This window comes from Pantherophis guttatus, chromosome 8 (assembly GCF_059756535.1).
Source record: "Pantherophis guttatus breed Tessera chromosome 8, ASM5975653v1, whole genome shotgun sequence".
NCBI classification, from domain to species: domain Eukaryota; kingdom Metazoa; phylum Chordata; class Lepidosauria; order Squamata; family Colubridae; genus Pantherophis; species Pantherophis guttatus.
This window is the reverse complement of record NC_142070.1, coordinates 78,542,168-78,557,510: the sequence shown is the minus strand read 5'-3', so window position 1 is coordinate 78,557,510 and position 15,343 is coordinate 78,542,168. Positions and strand designations below refer to the sequence as shown.

At 43.9% G+C, this 15,343-nt stretch overlaps 1 protein-coding gene across 8 annotated transcripts in view; it reads right to left on the bottom strand.

The window, feature by feature from the left end:
- Positions 1-15,343, bottom strand: part of TBC1D1 (TBC1 domain family member 1) — a 97,741-nt gene that overhangs the window by 66,260 nt on the left and 16,138 nt on the right. For 2 of the 8 annotated variants that reach the window (XM_060690811.2, XM_087875422.1), the window contains exon 1: positions 2,575-2,873. The exons of 5 other annotated variants lie outside the window; for them this stretch is intronic. In XM_060690811.2, coding sequence (XP_060546794.2) covers positions 2,575-2,604 — 30 coding nt within the window. In that variant the 5' untranslated portion in view covers positions 2,605-2,873. Of the gene's footprint in view, positions 1-2,574; positions 2,879-15,343 lie in introns of those variants that run through there. One more of the 8 variants, XM_087875423.1, reaches the window with a different exon arrangement.

Genomic DNA, 15,343 nt, shown 5'->3' with positions numbered 1-15,343 from the left:
CGCCAAAGGCGCACGGAACGCTGTTACCTTCCCACCAAAGGTGGCCCCTATTTTTCTACTTGCATTTTTTATGTGCTTTCAAACTGCTAGGTTGGCAGAAGCTGGGACAAGTCACAGGAGCTCGCCCCGTCACGCGGCAATAGGGATTCGAACCGCTGAACTGCCGACCTTTCGATCGACAAGCTCAGCATCTTAGCCACCGAGCCACCGCGTCCCTCTCCATATTTCACTTAGCAACAGAAATCTGGGGCCCAACGGTGCTTATAAGTCGCTGCTCTCATTCTCAATAGCTAAAAGGCGAATCTGTTTATATTAAAAGGCCCCTTCTCGTCTTGGTCCAAAATGCATAAAAAGATCTAAACTGTGAAAGTGGTTTGTGGTAAGACAAAAAGGAAAAACATAATAGAAGATTGTCTGTTTAAAAATATGCACTTGCCGTTCCAGGATAACCACAGACAAACAAGACAACCAGTGAAACAGGCAGAAGGATGGGAATGAGTAAATATTTTTCCTCAAGGTTATAAATGGACAAAACCATGAGGACAGAGAAAAGGTGGCTTGAAGTGTTAATACCACTTTGTAATGTCTTAGTAAGGCCACACTTGGAATATTGCATCCAGTTTTGGTCGCCACGATGTAAAAAAGATGTGGAGACTCTAGAAAGAGTGCAGAGAAGAGCAACAAAGGTGATTAGGGGACTAAAAGGCTAAAACATATGAAGAACGGTTGCAGGAACTGGCTATGTCTAGTTTAATGAAAAGAAGGACTAGGAGTGACATGTGAGCAGTCTTCCAATATCTCAGGGGCTTCCACAAAGAAGAGGGAGTCAAGCTATTCTCCAAAGCACCTGAAGGCAGGACAAGAAGCAACGGATGGAAAGTCATCAAGGAAAGAAGCAACCTGGAACTAAGGAGAAATTTCTGGACAGTTAGAACAGGGGGTTGGACTAGAAGACCTCCAAGGTCCCTTAATGTTAAGGCTACCCTTGGAATACTGCTTCCAGGTTTGGTCGCCATGATGTAAAAAAAGATGTTGAGCCTGTAGAAAGAATGCAGAGAAGGGCAACTAAGATGATTAAAGGCTTGGAGACTAAAACATGTGAAATACGGTTGCGGGAATTGGGTATGTCTAGTTTAATGAAAAGGAAGACTAGGGGAGACATGATAGCAGTGTATTCCAATATCTCAGGGGCTGCCCCAGAGGAGAGGGAGTCAAGCTATTCTCCAAAGCTCTTAAAGGCAGGACAAGAAGCAATGGGTGGAAACTAATCAAGGAGAGAAGCAACTTAGAACTAAGGAGAAATTTCCTGAGAGAATAATTAGAAGTTTTCGGTGCTCCAACTTTTGCAACCGTACAGATACCTGATCAACAATCAAATGTTTTTCTTTAGTAAAATATATATGTGCTAAAAACAAATGAGACAATCCTAAAATTATATGAATTATAATTATATATGAAATTATATATGAAGCAGACATACTGCGAACTCCAGAACTTAAGATTTTAAAATTTTAAAAGAATTAAATATATATATTTAATAATAAAGAATATATATATATACACATATATAAATATATATATACAAGCACGAAGCCGAAAACACCAGCCTGAAGATGATGAATGAGACTTCGTTGAAACGTTGCCAAGACACCTCCAATTTTACGCGGGAGAAAACCCGAATAACCAAAGACCTACATATATATACAAATATATATATTTGTAACCTTGTTGCTGGTATCCTTACGATTTATATTTATATTGTTCCCTGATTGCTTATTGGTTCCCTATGACTATCATTAAGTGTTGTACCTTATGATTCTTGATGAATGTATCTTTTCTTTTATGTACACCGAGAGCGTATGCACCAAAGACAAATTCCTTGCGTGTCCAATCACACTTGGCCAATAAAAAATTCTATTCTATTCTATTCTATTCTGGCTCAGCTTTTCAGTCATTGTCTGTCACAGAAGGGACATGGGGAGAGAAAAAAAAATGTTTTAATTCCGTGATGTAAAAAGTCAGGTTTATGAACGCGGAATCTCAAAGTTGGACTGACATGTATGAATTTTGGGACAGCGGGTAAAACATCCGTGCGCGCAAAATGCACCCCGATCTTTCGTACTATCCGGTGCTGACTTAAAACAAAATGAATGAAAAGACTATAAAATCGTCTAAGCGCTGACTTAAAACATCCAGCATTTCCATTTTTGGGTTCTGCCGGGCTTCCGTTGCATGAATTATTTTTTTTTATCCTCCAGCATTTCCACCTTTTCCAAACAACGGAAAGCTACTTTAAGCAAAACAAACACAAATGGCAGCTTCAAATGCAATCCTGTTAAACCAATTGTTTTATACAACCTAGTCAATGCCCTTATTTGCGCCCGAGTCTTTAAAAATCAGGGGGCTATAAGTCTGCAACTTCAAAGAAAAATCAGTCGTGGATGGATTTGCTATCACCGGAGTTGAGGGATTTATGGTTTACCAGCTGTGCTCTTCTCCGGCACGTCCCAAAATTCAAACCTTCCCTGTTCTGAAGACAAAGAAGATCAAAGCAAGGGGGAAAAAAAATCCTACCTTTGCTACCCAGTTAAACAGGGGTGACATCTTAACAAGAGGGAAGCCGACCGAGGCTGGCCAGCTCCAGTGCCAACTATCTTCTCCTCTTCTTGATCAGACTTTGCTCTTCCACATCTGTCTCGAGCATCAACTCCTTTCCAGAGAGACCATTGCTTTCCCAAAGGGGGTTTTCCTCCCCCTTTTTTTTTTTTTGCAAAGGAGGAATATGTTAGCTTCCTCCTTCACAAAAGGAACTGTGAGGTCCCTAGTCCATCAGCCTCACCAGTCCATGGGCTCTCCCCGAATGCAAGAAAGACAGGGCGGGGCCAAAGGCTAGATGAGACCTGCCGTTGGCTGTTTCAAAAAGACAACCCCACCCCTTCTCCTCCTCAAGAGGAGGAGGAAGAGGAGGAGGAGGAGGAGAAGAAGGAGGAGGGAGGGAAGGAGGGCCAACAAAGATTGCCCTGTGGACCAGTCAGGAAATTGTGAAATTGAGCAGCTGGCGTTGAAGGAACACGCAGGGACATGCCAAAGGCAGGGAGCGGGGGAAGGAAAAAAAGAGGGGGAAAAAAATTTACGAAGGTAGACTGGCAACTTTGAAAGCGTGCTGGGATGAAAGGCAGCATTCATAAACCCTGCTTTAAAAGGAAAAAAACGGCCTGCTAGGACAGAGGTCTGCAACCTTAAACACTCAAAGAGCCATTTGGACCCGTTTCCCACAGAAAAGAAAACACCGGGAGCCACAAAACCCTTCCCGTGTCTGACTATTTCTTGAGCAGCCACAAAACTAGCATATGTAGTTGAATTAAATGTTCTGTTTTCTTCTGAAACTTTTCTTTTCTTGGATTTATCCATGGTTGGCCTACCGGGGGTTGCAAAGCTCAATAAATTGCGTGCCGGCGGGTGTCGCACATTGGTGGTTGTGACGCATATTTTGAATGACAGGGAGTCGCAGCAGAGGGGTAAAAGAGCCACATCCGGCTCCAGAGCTGCAAGTTGCTGAACCCTGTGCTACGACTTCGTGCAGGAAGTATAGTCAGAAAAGCCTGACTAGGTGGCTCAGGTGCTAAGACACCGAGCTTATTGATCAGAAAGGTCGGCGGTTCGAATCCCAAGTATTTAGGTCTCCTGCATTAGCAAGGAGGGGGGTTGGACTAGATGACCTCCAAGATCCCTCCCAACTCTGTTACTGTTAAATATATGTCAGCCTTCATATAAAATCAACGTCACCTCTTGCTGAAGGTGTAAACAAACCCCAGCATTTAAGTGAACTTCAGCCATTTTTCAGCCCTGCTCTGGGGTTTAACGTGACAAGAAGAAAAAAAAAGAAGAATGATTTGGGGTTTTAAAAAAATATCAAGAGGAGTGGGCCAAAGACCTGTTTTTTGAAATTCCTGGCCAAGGTCTCTATTATTAACTGGCTGGGCTGGTACCAAATGTAATGGGATGAGGATTCTATGCATCCATCCTTTGAGGGAGATGGTGGTGGGGGGGGGTGTTTCAGAAATGGGAAAAATAAATAAAAAATATTTTATTGAACTCAATTTTGCCTCTTTAAGAAGGAGCAAGCGTGAATTGTTATGCCGTGCTAAGATCTGTGGGGTCCTTGCTGTTCCCCGGGGCTTGGTGGTTTTCCTTGGAGACGTTTCATTACCCAACTAAGTAACATTATCAGTACTAGAAGAGAATAGGGTATGTGGAGAGGAGGAGGAGACATACTCTACTCTATTCTCATTCCATTATTCTATTCTATTCTATTTTATTCCATTCCATTTTACTCTACTCCACTCTACTCTCATTCCATTATTCCATTCCATTCCGTTCCGTTCCGTTCCGTTCCGTTCCACTCCACTCCACTCCACTCCACTCCACTCCACTCCACTCCACTCCACTCCACTCCACTCTACTCTACTCTCATTCCACTATTCTATTCCATTCCATTCCGTTCCGTTCCGTTCCCTCTACTCCACTCTCCTCTACTATCATTCCATTATTCCATTCCGTTCCGTTCCGTTCCGTTCCGTTCCGTTCCGTTCCACTCCACTCCACTCCACTCCACTCTACTCTCATTCTATTATTCCATTCCATTCCATTCCATTCCATTCCATTATATTCCGTTCCACTCCACTCCACTCCACTCCACTCCACTCTATTATCATTCCATTATTCCATTCCACTCCACTCTACTCTACTCTACTATCATTCAATTATTCTATTCTATTTTATTCCATTCCATTCCATTCCATTCCATTCCATTCCATTCCACTCCACTCCACTCCACTCCACTCCATTATCATTCCATTATTCCATTCCACTCCACTCCACTCCACTCCACTCCACTCCACTCCACTCCACTCCACTCTACTCTACTCTACTATCATTCCATTATTCTATTCCATTCTATTCCATTCCATTCCATTCCACTCCACTCTACTCTACTATCATTCAATTATTCTATTCTATTTTATTCCATTCCATTCCATTCCATTCCATTCCATTCCATTCCATTCCACTCCACTCTACTCTACTCTACTATCATTCAATTATTCTATTCTATTCTATTCCATTCCATTCCATTCCACTCTACTCCACTCCACTCCACTCCACTCCACTCCACTCCACTCTACTCTACTCTACTCTACTATCATTCCATTATTCTATTCCATTCCATTCCATTCCACTCTACTCTACTCTACTATCATTCAATTATTCTATTCTATTTTATTCCATTCCATTCCATTCCATTCCATTCCATTCCATTCCACTCCACTCCACTCCACTCCACTCCATTATCATTCCATTATTCCATTCCACTCCACTCCACTCCACTCCACTCCACTCCACTCCACTCCACTCCACTCCACTCCACTCCACTCTACTCTACTCTACTATCATTCCATTATTCTATTCCATTCTATTCCATTCCATTCCATTCCACTCTACTCTACTCTACTATCATTCAATTATTCTATTCTATTTTATTCCATTCCATTCCATTCCATTCCATTCCATTCCATTCCACTCCACTCCACTCCACTCCACTCCATTATCATTCCATTATTCCATTCCACTCCACTCCACTCCACTCCACTCCACTCCACTCCACTCCACTCCACTCCACTCTACTCTACTATCATTCCATTATTCTATTCCATTCTATTCCATTCCATTCCATTCCACTCCACTCTACTCTACTATCATTCAATTATTCTATTCTATTTTATTCCATTCCATTCCATTCCATTCCATTCCATTCCATTCCATTCCACTCCACTCTACTCTACTCTACTATCATTCAATTATTCTATTCTATTTTATTCCATTCCATTCCATTCCATTCCATTCCATTCCATTCCACTCCACTCCACTCCACTCCACTCCACTCCATTATCATTCCATTATTCTATTCCATTCTATTCCATTCCATTCCATTCCACTCCACTCTACTCTACTATCATTCAATTATTCTATTCTATTTTATTCCATTCCATACCATTCCATTCCACTCCACTCCACTCCACTCCACTCCATTATCATTCCATTATTCCATTCCACTCCACTCCACTCCACTCTACTCTACTATCATTCCATTATTCTATTCCATTCTATTCCATTCCATTCCATTCCACTCCACTCTACTCTACTATCATTCAATTATTCTATTCTATTTTATTCCATTCCATACCATTCCATTCCACTCCACTCCACTCCACTCCACTCCATTATCATTCCATTATTCCATTCCACTCCACTCCACTCCACTCCACTCCACTCCACTCCACTCCACTCCACTCCACTCCACTCTACTCTACTCTACTCTACTCTACTCTACTCTACTCTACTCTATTATCATTCCATTATTCCATTCCATTTCATTCCGTTCCATTCGGTTCCGTTCCGTTCCGTTCCACTCCACTCCACTCCACTCTATTCTATTCTATTCTTCTAACTAAAAAAATGTCTCACCAGTTACTTTAAAGTAGGGGAAGCTGCCAAATCGCCATTCTTCCGCTTCATTTAAAAGCCTTTTACTAAACGTGAGAATGAACAGATTTCGTCTAGCAAATAAAGGCTTTTTCCAGAGGCTGTAAACCCAGTTCTGTATCACTGGCTGGATGAAGAGAAGAGATATATTCTAAATCAGTTATATTCTTTATCCTGACGAGAATTAAGATGTGCGTCCTTCAGTTTTCAGAATTCCCCAGCTGGAATGCCCCAGACAGCAAGTCTGCGCATCTTAAAATTGCCAGGGTTGTGAAATGCTCTTCTAAATAGTACTGACAGACGAGCATCATGAATAAAGACGAGTAGGCCAGGATTTCCTATACTGGACAAACTTTAAGGCATGTGGACCTCAACGATCAGGATTCCCCAGTCAAAAGAGAAGTGAAACAGGATCAAACTTTTGGCCATTTCACTTCTGCTTCCTTGTCTGGGCTGTAGAACAATTCTTGAGAGAATCCAAACTGAGGTTTTGTAAGAAGAGATTGGACAACCATTTGTCTGAAATGGTATAGGGCCGTGATGGCAAACCTATGGCACACGGAGCCATATCTGTGGGCACGTGAGCATTGCCTTAGCTCAGCTCCAATGAGCAATGCGCATGCCGGCCAGCTGATTTTCGGGCCTCCCAGGCCCACTGGAAGTCGGGAAACGGGCTGTTTCTGGCCTCTGCGGGGGGGGGAGGCTGTTTTTGCCCTCCCCAGGCTCCTAGAAAGCCTTTGGAGCCTGGGGAGGGTGAAAAAAACAGGTCGTCCGGTCCAGGGGTGGGTTCTACTTACCTTTACTACCGGTTTGCAACGGGGCTGCGCGTGCGCTCTTCTGCGCATGCACAGAAGTGTTTTGGTGACGTCGGAGTTGGTGGCCAGAGTCTCCCGCCGGTTTTACTACCGGTTCTATAGAACCGGTGCGAACCGGGGGCAACCCACCACTGGTCCGGTCCCACCGGAAGTTGGGAAACGGGCCGTTTCTGGCCTCCAGAGGGCCTCAGGGGGTGGGGAAGGCCGTTTTTTTCCCTCCCCAGGCTACAAGAAAGCCTCTGGAGCCTGGGGAGGGTGAAAAATGGGCCTACCGGGCCCATCGTGCCATCATGTGACAAAAGCGGGGGGAGCGTGTGTGCATGCGCAGGGTGCATTGAATTATGGGTGTGGGCACGCACACACACACGTGCTACTCCCCCGTGCTCCCCCCCAGCTTTTGGCATACAACAGCAAAAAGGTTAGCCATCACTGGTATAGGGTTTCCTGCCTGAGCAGCAGTGATGGGTTCCTCCCGGTTTGGCCCGGTTCTCCCAAGCCGGTAGCGGCGACGATATGATGTCACCGAATCAGTTCTGCCCCTCTGTCCCCCGCGTCCCTCGTGCCCCTCCCACCCCCCACGTTATTCTTACCTTTTATGTGGTCCTACCCCCAATCTATTGCTGCCTCCTGAGTCCCAGCTGATGACTAGAGGGAAAAAAACTGTTTAAACTCTTGCCGCGGGGCTTCAAAGGACTGCCCTACAGCTGATCAGTGGTAAAAGAAAACAAATGGTAGATCAGTGCCTGCAAAAATAAATGGATAGCCCAGTGCTTGCAAAAAATACATGAGTAGATCAGTGCCTGCAAAAATACATGAGTAGATCAGTCCCTGCAAAAATACATGAGTAGATCAGTGCTTGCAAAAATAACCTCACACAGCCACAAAAAGCCCCCCCAAAAAAACAATTTTCACACTTTACGCACACACAACACAACACAACACAACACAACACAACTGGCTCACCCACAATGTAAAAGCAGCTGTGCTAGACCCAAAATGGCCCCTGCAACAAGCAGGAACCTCCCAAGCCACAAAAAGCCCAAAAAACCAACTTTCACACTTTACACACACAAAATTCCACATACAGCTTTGTGAGATTTTGTGTGTTTGTGTAGTTAGAGTGAAACCCTAGAGAAACACACTAAATCTCAGAAAGCTGCACAAATATTATTTTATTTTAATGTATTTTTATTTTTATATAAAAGCAGCTAAATTTAAAACTTCCTAAACTTTAAATGGTTAGGTCTAAAAAAAGAACAACTAAAAAAAAAAACCCAATTAACTATTTTTTTTAAAGCTCCCAAAGGGGAAAAAAACTTACCCAATAGAACAGGGGTCTCCAACCTTGGCAACTTTAAGACTTGTGGACTTCAACTCCCAGAATTCCTCAGCCAGCTTTGCTGGGAGTTGAAGTCCACAAGTCTTAAAGTTGCAGATAGAGCTGCTCACCGATGATTGCAGGCAGGGAGATTCAGTTGCTTGCTGATGCAATGGATTGCAGGTATTACAGCAAGCGCGTTGCGACCAGCAGCTAAGGTAAGCAAGCTGGAGGCTTGACGGGGGGAGGGGGGAAAGAAACTTTTTTTCTTTTACATGACTCTGGCGATCCAAGCTGAGTTGCCTGATTAGCGGGCAATTTAGCTGGGATGTCAGAGCTTGGCTGGTCAGAGCCATTTAAAAGAAAAAAAAGGCTCTGATGATCGCGGGGCTCAGCTGGAAATGGGGGCGGGAGCAGGGATTTTTGCTACCGGTTCTCCGAACTGCCTGCCGCCATTGCTACCTTCTCACCCGAGCCGGTCCGAACCTGGAGCATTTCACCCCTGCTTCCTTCCTACTCTTATTCCCCAACATTTGCTTTGGCTTTAGGGGGGGACAACTGACATATATTGGCGTCTGAATGTGATGACTTGATTCCCTGTGAAAGAATTTTGTCTCCTGCTTTTGTTATTTTTTTTTTACAAATAACTCAAAGTGGCGAACATAGCCAACACAACTACCTCCTCTTATTTTTTCCCCCCACAACAACAACAATCCTGTGTTGGGTTGGCCTGAAAAAGAGTGACTTGTCCAAACTCCCCCAGCTGGCTTTCATGGCTAAAGCTGGACTTGAACTCAAGGTCTTGCTAGCTTAGATGTTAACGTCCCCACTCCCTGAGGATGTAGTCACAGAATCTGGCAACACAGATTCGTTCAAAACTATTTTTGAATGAATTCACTAATTATTAATTAAGGAATTATTAATTAATTCTCGAATATAGCTCGTCTGTCTGGAACCCGCACTGTATAACGGACATTAATACAATTGAACGCGTCCAGAGATATTTTATGAGAAGAGTCCTCCATTCATCTAACCGCAATAAAATCTCTTATGCCACCAGACTTGAAATTCTGGGCTTAGAAAACTTAGAACTACGCCGCCTTCGGTCTGACCTAAGCATAGTACATAAAATTATCTGCCACAACGTCCTACATGTCAATGACTACTTCAGCTTCAACCACAACAATACACGAGCACACAATAGACACAAACTCAAGGTAAACCGCTCCAAACTCGATTGCAGAAAATATGACTTCAGTAACAGAGTGGTCAATGCCTGGAATGCACTGCCTGACTCTGTAGTTTCTTCCCCAAACCCCCAAAACTTTAACCTTAGACTGTCTACTGTTGACCTCACCCCATTCCTAAGAGGTCGGTAAGGGGCGTGCATCAGTGCACGAGCGTGCCTACTGTCCCTGTCCTAATATTCTTTTTTACTTACTCTTTTCATGTATTCAAATTATGTTTATATTTTTACCTGTTATCTTATATATGCTTGACAAATAAACTTATGATAATGATTATGTATTCAATTCATGCTTATTCTTATATATATTATCTAATATGTACTCGACAAAATAAATAAACAAATAAAAAATAGAGTCTGCAATCCATTTTCTACAGAGGCCCACCATTCCATCCGAAAGCTTGCAAAATTCGGCGACTGCAACCCTACCAATAGTAGTTGGGTTGGTAGTACTCATCTTTTTGGTTTCCTGTCTGCATTGCCTAAAAGTCTTGCAAGACTGAAAGCACGTCTCCCCTCCGTTAAACTTGACTTTCTGGAGAACTGAGAAGGCTCTTTTCTGAAATGCTTTCTCCACTTCTCTTCCTTCTTTGGATTGAGATAAAATAACCTTATAGCCGGAAGAAATATCAACAACCTCAGATTTGCAGATGATGCCACTCTAATGGCAGAAAGTGAAGAGGAACTAAAGAGCCTTCTGATGACGGTGAAGGAAGGAGAGTGCAAAAGTTGGCTTGAAACTCAACATTAAGAAAATGAAGATCATGGCTCCCGGCCTTCTCAATTCCTGGCAAATAGATGGGGAAGAAATGGAGGTAGTGACAGATTTTATTTTTTCTGGGCTCCAGGAAAGATCACCGCAGATGGGGACTGCAGCCAAGAAATTAAAAGACGCTTGCTCCTGGGGAGGAAAGTTATGGCAAACCTAGACAGCATACTAAAAAGTAGAGACATCACCCTGCCAACAAAAGTACGTATAGTCAAGGCCATGGTTTTCTCAGTTGCAATGTCTTGCTGTAAAAGTTGGACCAAAGCTTATATGTCATATCCTGGACAGAAGGGAATGAACTGCCAATAATTTTTTCTGCCATCCTCACCACTCTCTGCACCGCCTTCCTGTCTGAAGCAGTAAGGCTTCCAATCCAGACTGAATTGCTATATGGTAGGATGTTTGTGGCTCCGTTACCTGAGCCTGGGTCATCGGCAGGAGAGGACTCCGAGAGTGAAGGAGAGGAGTTGGCAAGGCCTCCCTCTCTAGGACCCTCCTCTCTGGCAATGCCTTCGGTGTCCGCCAAAGGGCAAGAGATAGGGCCGGGGCCAAGCATGTCCACGCAGCCACAGATGGACAGTGATGAGGGTAATGAGTCTTGGCTGGATCCACGCCAGCGTCGCAGAGATAAGCACGCACAACAGAAGAAACGGCCTCCGGGGAGTTGTGGAAGGCTGTTTTTGCCCTCCCCAGGCTCTAAGAAAGCCTCTGGAGCCTGGGGAGGGCGAAAAACGGGCCTACCGGGCCTACCTGGCCATCGCGTGACAAAAGCGGGGGGAGTGCGCACACATGCGCAGGGTGCATTAAATTATGGGTAGGGGCACACGCATGCACGACCCCTCCCATACTCCCCACGCTTTTGGCACACGACGGCAAAAAGATTAGCCATCGCTGCCATAGACAATATTTGTACAGAAAATGAGAGTGGTAACATACAACCTCCCTTCCCCCCCAGGAAGCTCATGTGTCCTATTTCATAACTAAACCCCACTCATGTTTCATGAGTCCATCAATCAAGTCAGTTTAATTTCCTTCAGAAATGGAAATAGCATCATGCTCTCAACTCTGTTATGCTTCGGTCAGCAAAAAAAAAAAAAAAAACATCCAATGCAGATTAATTTTAGCTTGCATGATGTCATGGAATAAAGCTATTCAGATGCAAAAATCTACTCCAATATCTATAAAGGAAGGAAAAGCAATTAGTTTATTAGATGGGATCAAAACTTTACAGTATATAAAGCGATAGGAACAGGGTGATCGGTGGGAAAGCTACAGAGAAAACAGCTCCAGAAAGCACTGAAATCAGAATTCATTTGATCGTTGATGATGAAGGCTGATTAAATTGTTGGTGAATACACAGATACAGATTAACAGAGTTGGAAGGGATCTTGTAGGTCATCTAGTCCAACCCCCAACCCAAGCAGGAGACCCTACACCATTTCTGACAGATGGCAGTCCAGTCTCTTCTTGAAAGCCTCCGGTGATGAAGCTCCCACAACTTCTGAAGGCAACTTCTGTTCCATGGGTTGATTGTTCTCACTGTTGGAAAATTTCTCCTTATTTCCAGGTTGAATCTCTCCTTGGTCAGTTTCCATCCATTATTCCTTCTCTGGCCTTCAGGTGCTTTGTAAAATAGTTTCACCCCTTCCTCTCTGGGGCAGCCCCTCAAATATTGGAAGACTGCTATCCTGTCTCCCCTGGTCCTTCTCTTCACTAGACTAGCCATGCCCAGTTCCTGCAACCGTTCATCGTATGTTTTAGCCTCCAATCCCCTAATCATCTTGGTTGATCTTCTCTGCACTCTTTCTAGAGTCTCAACATCTTTTTTATAGTATGGTGACCAAATCTGGATGCAGTACTCTAGATGTGGCCTTACTAAAGCTTTATAGAGGGGTATTAGCACCTCACTTAATCTTGATTGTATCCCTCTGTTAATGCAATTTAGGATTGCATTGGCTTTTTTGGCTGCCGCTAATGTGAATAAAATAGGAATCATACAGGGTCAGTTACATGAACACTAAAGGACCCTCTCTTTTCACATTATTATAAGGGAGAAATGTGCTTGTTTAGAGATTAGATTAAAATTCAGCTAAATCCCATTATTGGTAATATATCTCCTGATGAAGCCTAGCTGCCACGGAAGGACAGCCATATGGAAAACATTTGAGGGGCCTCACTGTCAAAGACACAAGGACATGTATGTTACAAAGAGTTACTTATTACCTAAGGACAGCAATAAATCTCCCATATTAGTAATTACAGAACTAAGGAAGGTTGTCTAGCTAAAGATAATCTTATAAACTAGAAAATAATGGTTTAGTAATTAGGAAGTGTCAATTATCATATAACAAGTATATGTTAACCATATATGGAAAAATGCATGTGCTCACCCAACCCTTTGTCTTGGAAACATATATAAGCAGTTGTATAAAGAGCTTTCCGGGGTTCAGAATTTCAGGAACAAATCTGGCTCTGAACCTGCGCAATAAACTGTCTCTGGCTGACCCAGGACTGTTTTTCAGTCTTTCATTCCATAACACCGCTGCACACACAGCTGGCTCATATTTAATCACTTGTCCACTAAGATTCCAAGATCCCTCTCACAGTTCCTGCTATTAACCCTGGTTTAACCAAGTCTGTATGGGTACTTTGTTTTTTTCTTGCCTAAGGGTAAGACTTTACTTTTCTCTACACTGAATTTCATTCATTTGTTAGATAGGGCCCAGGGTTCAAATCTGTTAAAATCCATCTGGATCTTAAGCCTATTATCTAGGGCAGTGATGGCTAACCTTTTCAATGCCCCCTGCGCATGTGCGCGCGATCCCCCCAGGCTCCCCCCGCTTTTGGCACATGATGGCATGGTGGGCCCGGTAGGCCTGTTTTTTGCCCTCCCCGGGCTCCAGAGACTTTCTAGGAGCCTGGGGAGGGTGAAAACAGCCTTCCTCACCACACACACACCCGGAGGCCCTCTAGAGGCTGGAAAAGGCCCATTTGCCAACTTCCGGTGGGCCCGGAAGGCCCGAAAATCAGCTGGCGGAGCTGAGCTCGCATGCCCACTGATACGACTCCACATGCCACCTGTGGCACGCATGCCATAAGTTCGCCATCACGGATCTAGGGTGTTGGCTATTCCTGCCAGTTTAATATCATCCACAAATTTGGTACGTTCCCCTTCTATTCCCTCATTTAAGTAGTTGATGAAGATATTGAAGACTACTGGGCCCCACTGCTTACTTCCCCCCACAGAATTGAACGTCCTCAACTTACAGAATTTGTAATTTGGATGATATGACCATGGGGACGCTGCAACGGTCGTAAGTGTGAAAAACGGTCCTAACTTATTTATTTTTCAGTGCCGTTGTAACTTTGGTCACTAAATGAACTATTTAGACAGACTAAACAGTTGTCTAACAGATAAGACGACTTGTCTATTAGAGGGGAAATGTTTGTGGTGATACGTTAAGCAGAAAAATGGGAAATAGTGCTATCCATGAGGGATCCTTCCTCCTCTCTGGGCTTGGCTGTTTTCTTGCAAACGTTTCATTACCCAACAAGGTAACAACCTCAGTGCGCTGATATTATCTACTTTGGGTAATGAAAAGTAAAGAAAACCACCAAGCCCAGAGAGCACCGAGGTTCTCTTATTTCAACCTTGAGCTACAAATATCCTTCTTTATCAATGCTAGAGGCCTGTTAAGTATCCAAGGGGAAAAAAAACTTGATGAAAAGAGAGTTATAAAAGCAGCGAGAATGCCGTAATACGGTAAGAATGCGGAGGTTGATGGTGCAATTGAACAAGTGTTAAAATACAGCCTTTGTTTACTGATGGAGAGGCAACGTGACTCATTTAACATGCGTGTTGATGACCGCATCTGTATCCAGTGATTAGAGGAAGGCCGTTATTGTATTTTGATAGCAAGGGAAAGGCGATAAGCGTGATTGCAGAAAGAATGACAAATTAAATAATGTTCCTGAAAAGTGAGTTACAAGAATTATCATTGAAAGGATATAAGAAGTGGCAAGGAGCAAAATCTGGGGACATATTCCAGAAAAGGATTATGAAAAAAATACACGAATGTGAAAATAAAAAAAAAAATACAGTTTATCGCATGCTTGTTAATTCAGAGAAAGAGTGGGACAAGATGAATAGATTCAAGCGATGTACCTATAATTTGAAGGGTGGTTCCTAAACGACCAGTCCTCGCAGTTACGACTGGGGCAGCATCCTCATGGTCATGTGATCAGAAGTTGGCACTTGGAAACTGGCATGAATTAACGACGGTTGTAAGCCAGAGGTGGTATTCAGCCGGTTCAGACCGGTTCGGATGAATCGGTAGCGCCGATAATCAGTTGGCCCCGCCCACCTGCCCCTGCTCTATCCTGTCCTTTATTTCCTGCTTTGTAGCTCCTCAATCGCGCGGCGCAGCTGATTCCCCCTCCCCCGCTGTTCTACTAACCGTTGCTGACTTGGAAGGTAAGCAGCTGAGCTTTTAAATGCTCCATTTTCAACGCTGCGTGCAAATGCCTTAGGCGAAGCGCGCACTCACCGAACCAGTTGTTAAACCGGCAGCAGGCCACCATGGTCGTAAGCATTCTCGAGTCACGTGTGCCATTTGTGACCTTCGCTGCCAGCCTCTGACCAGCTAAGGCCATTG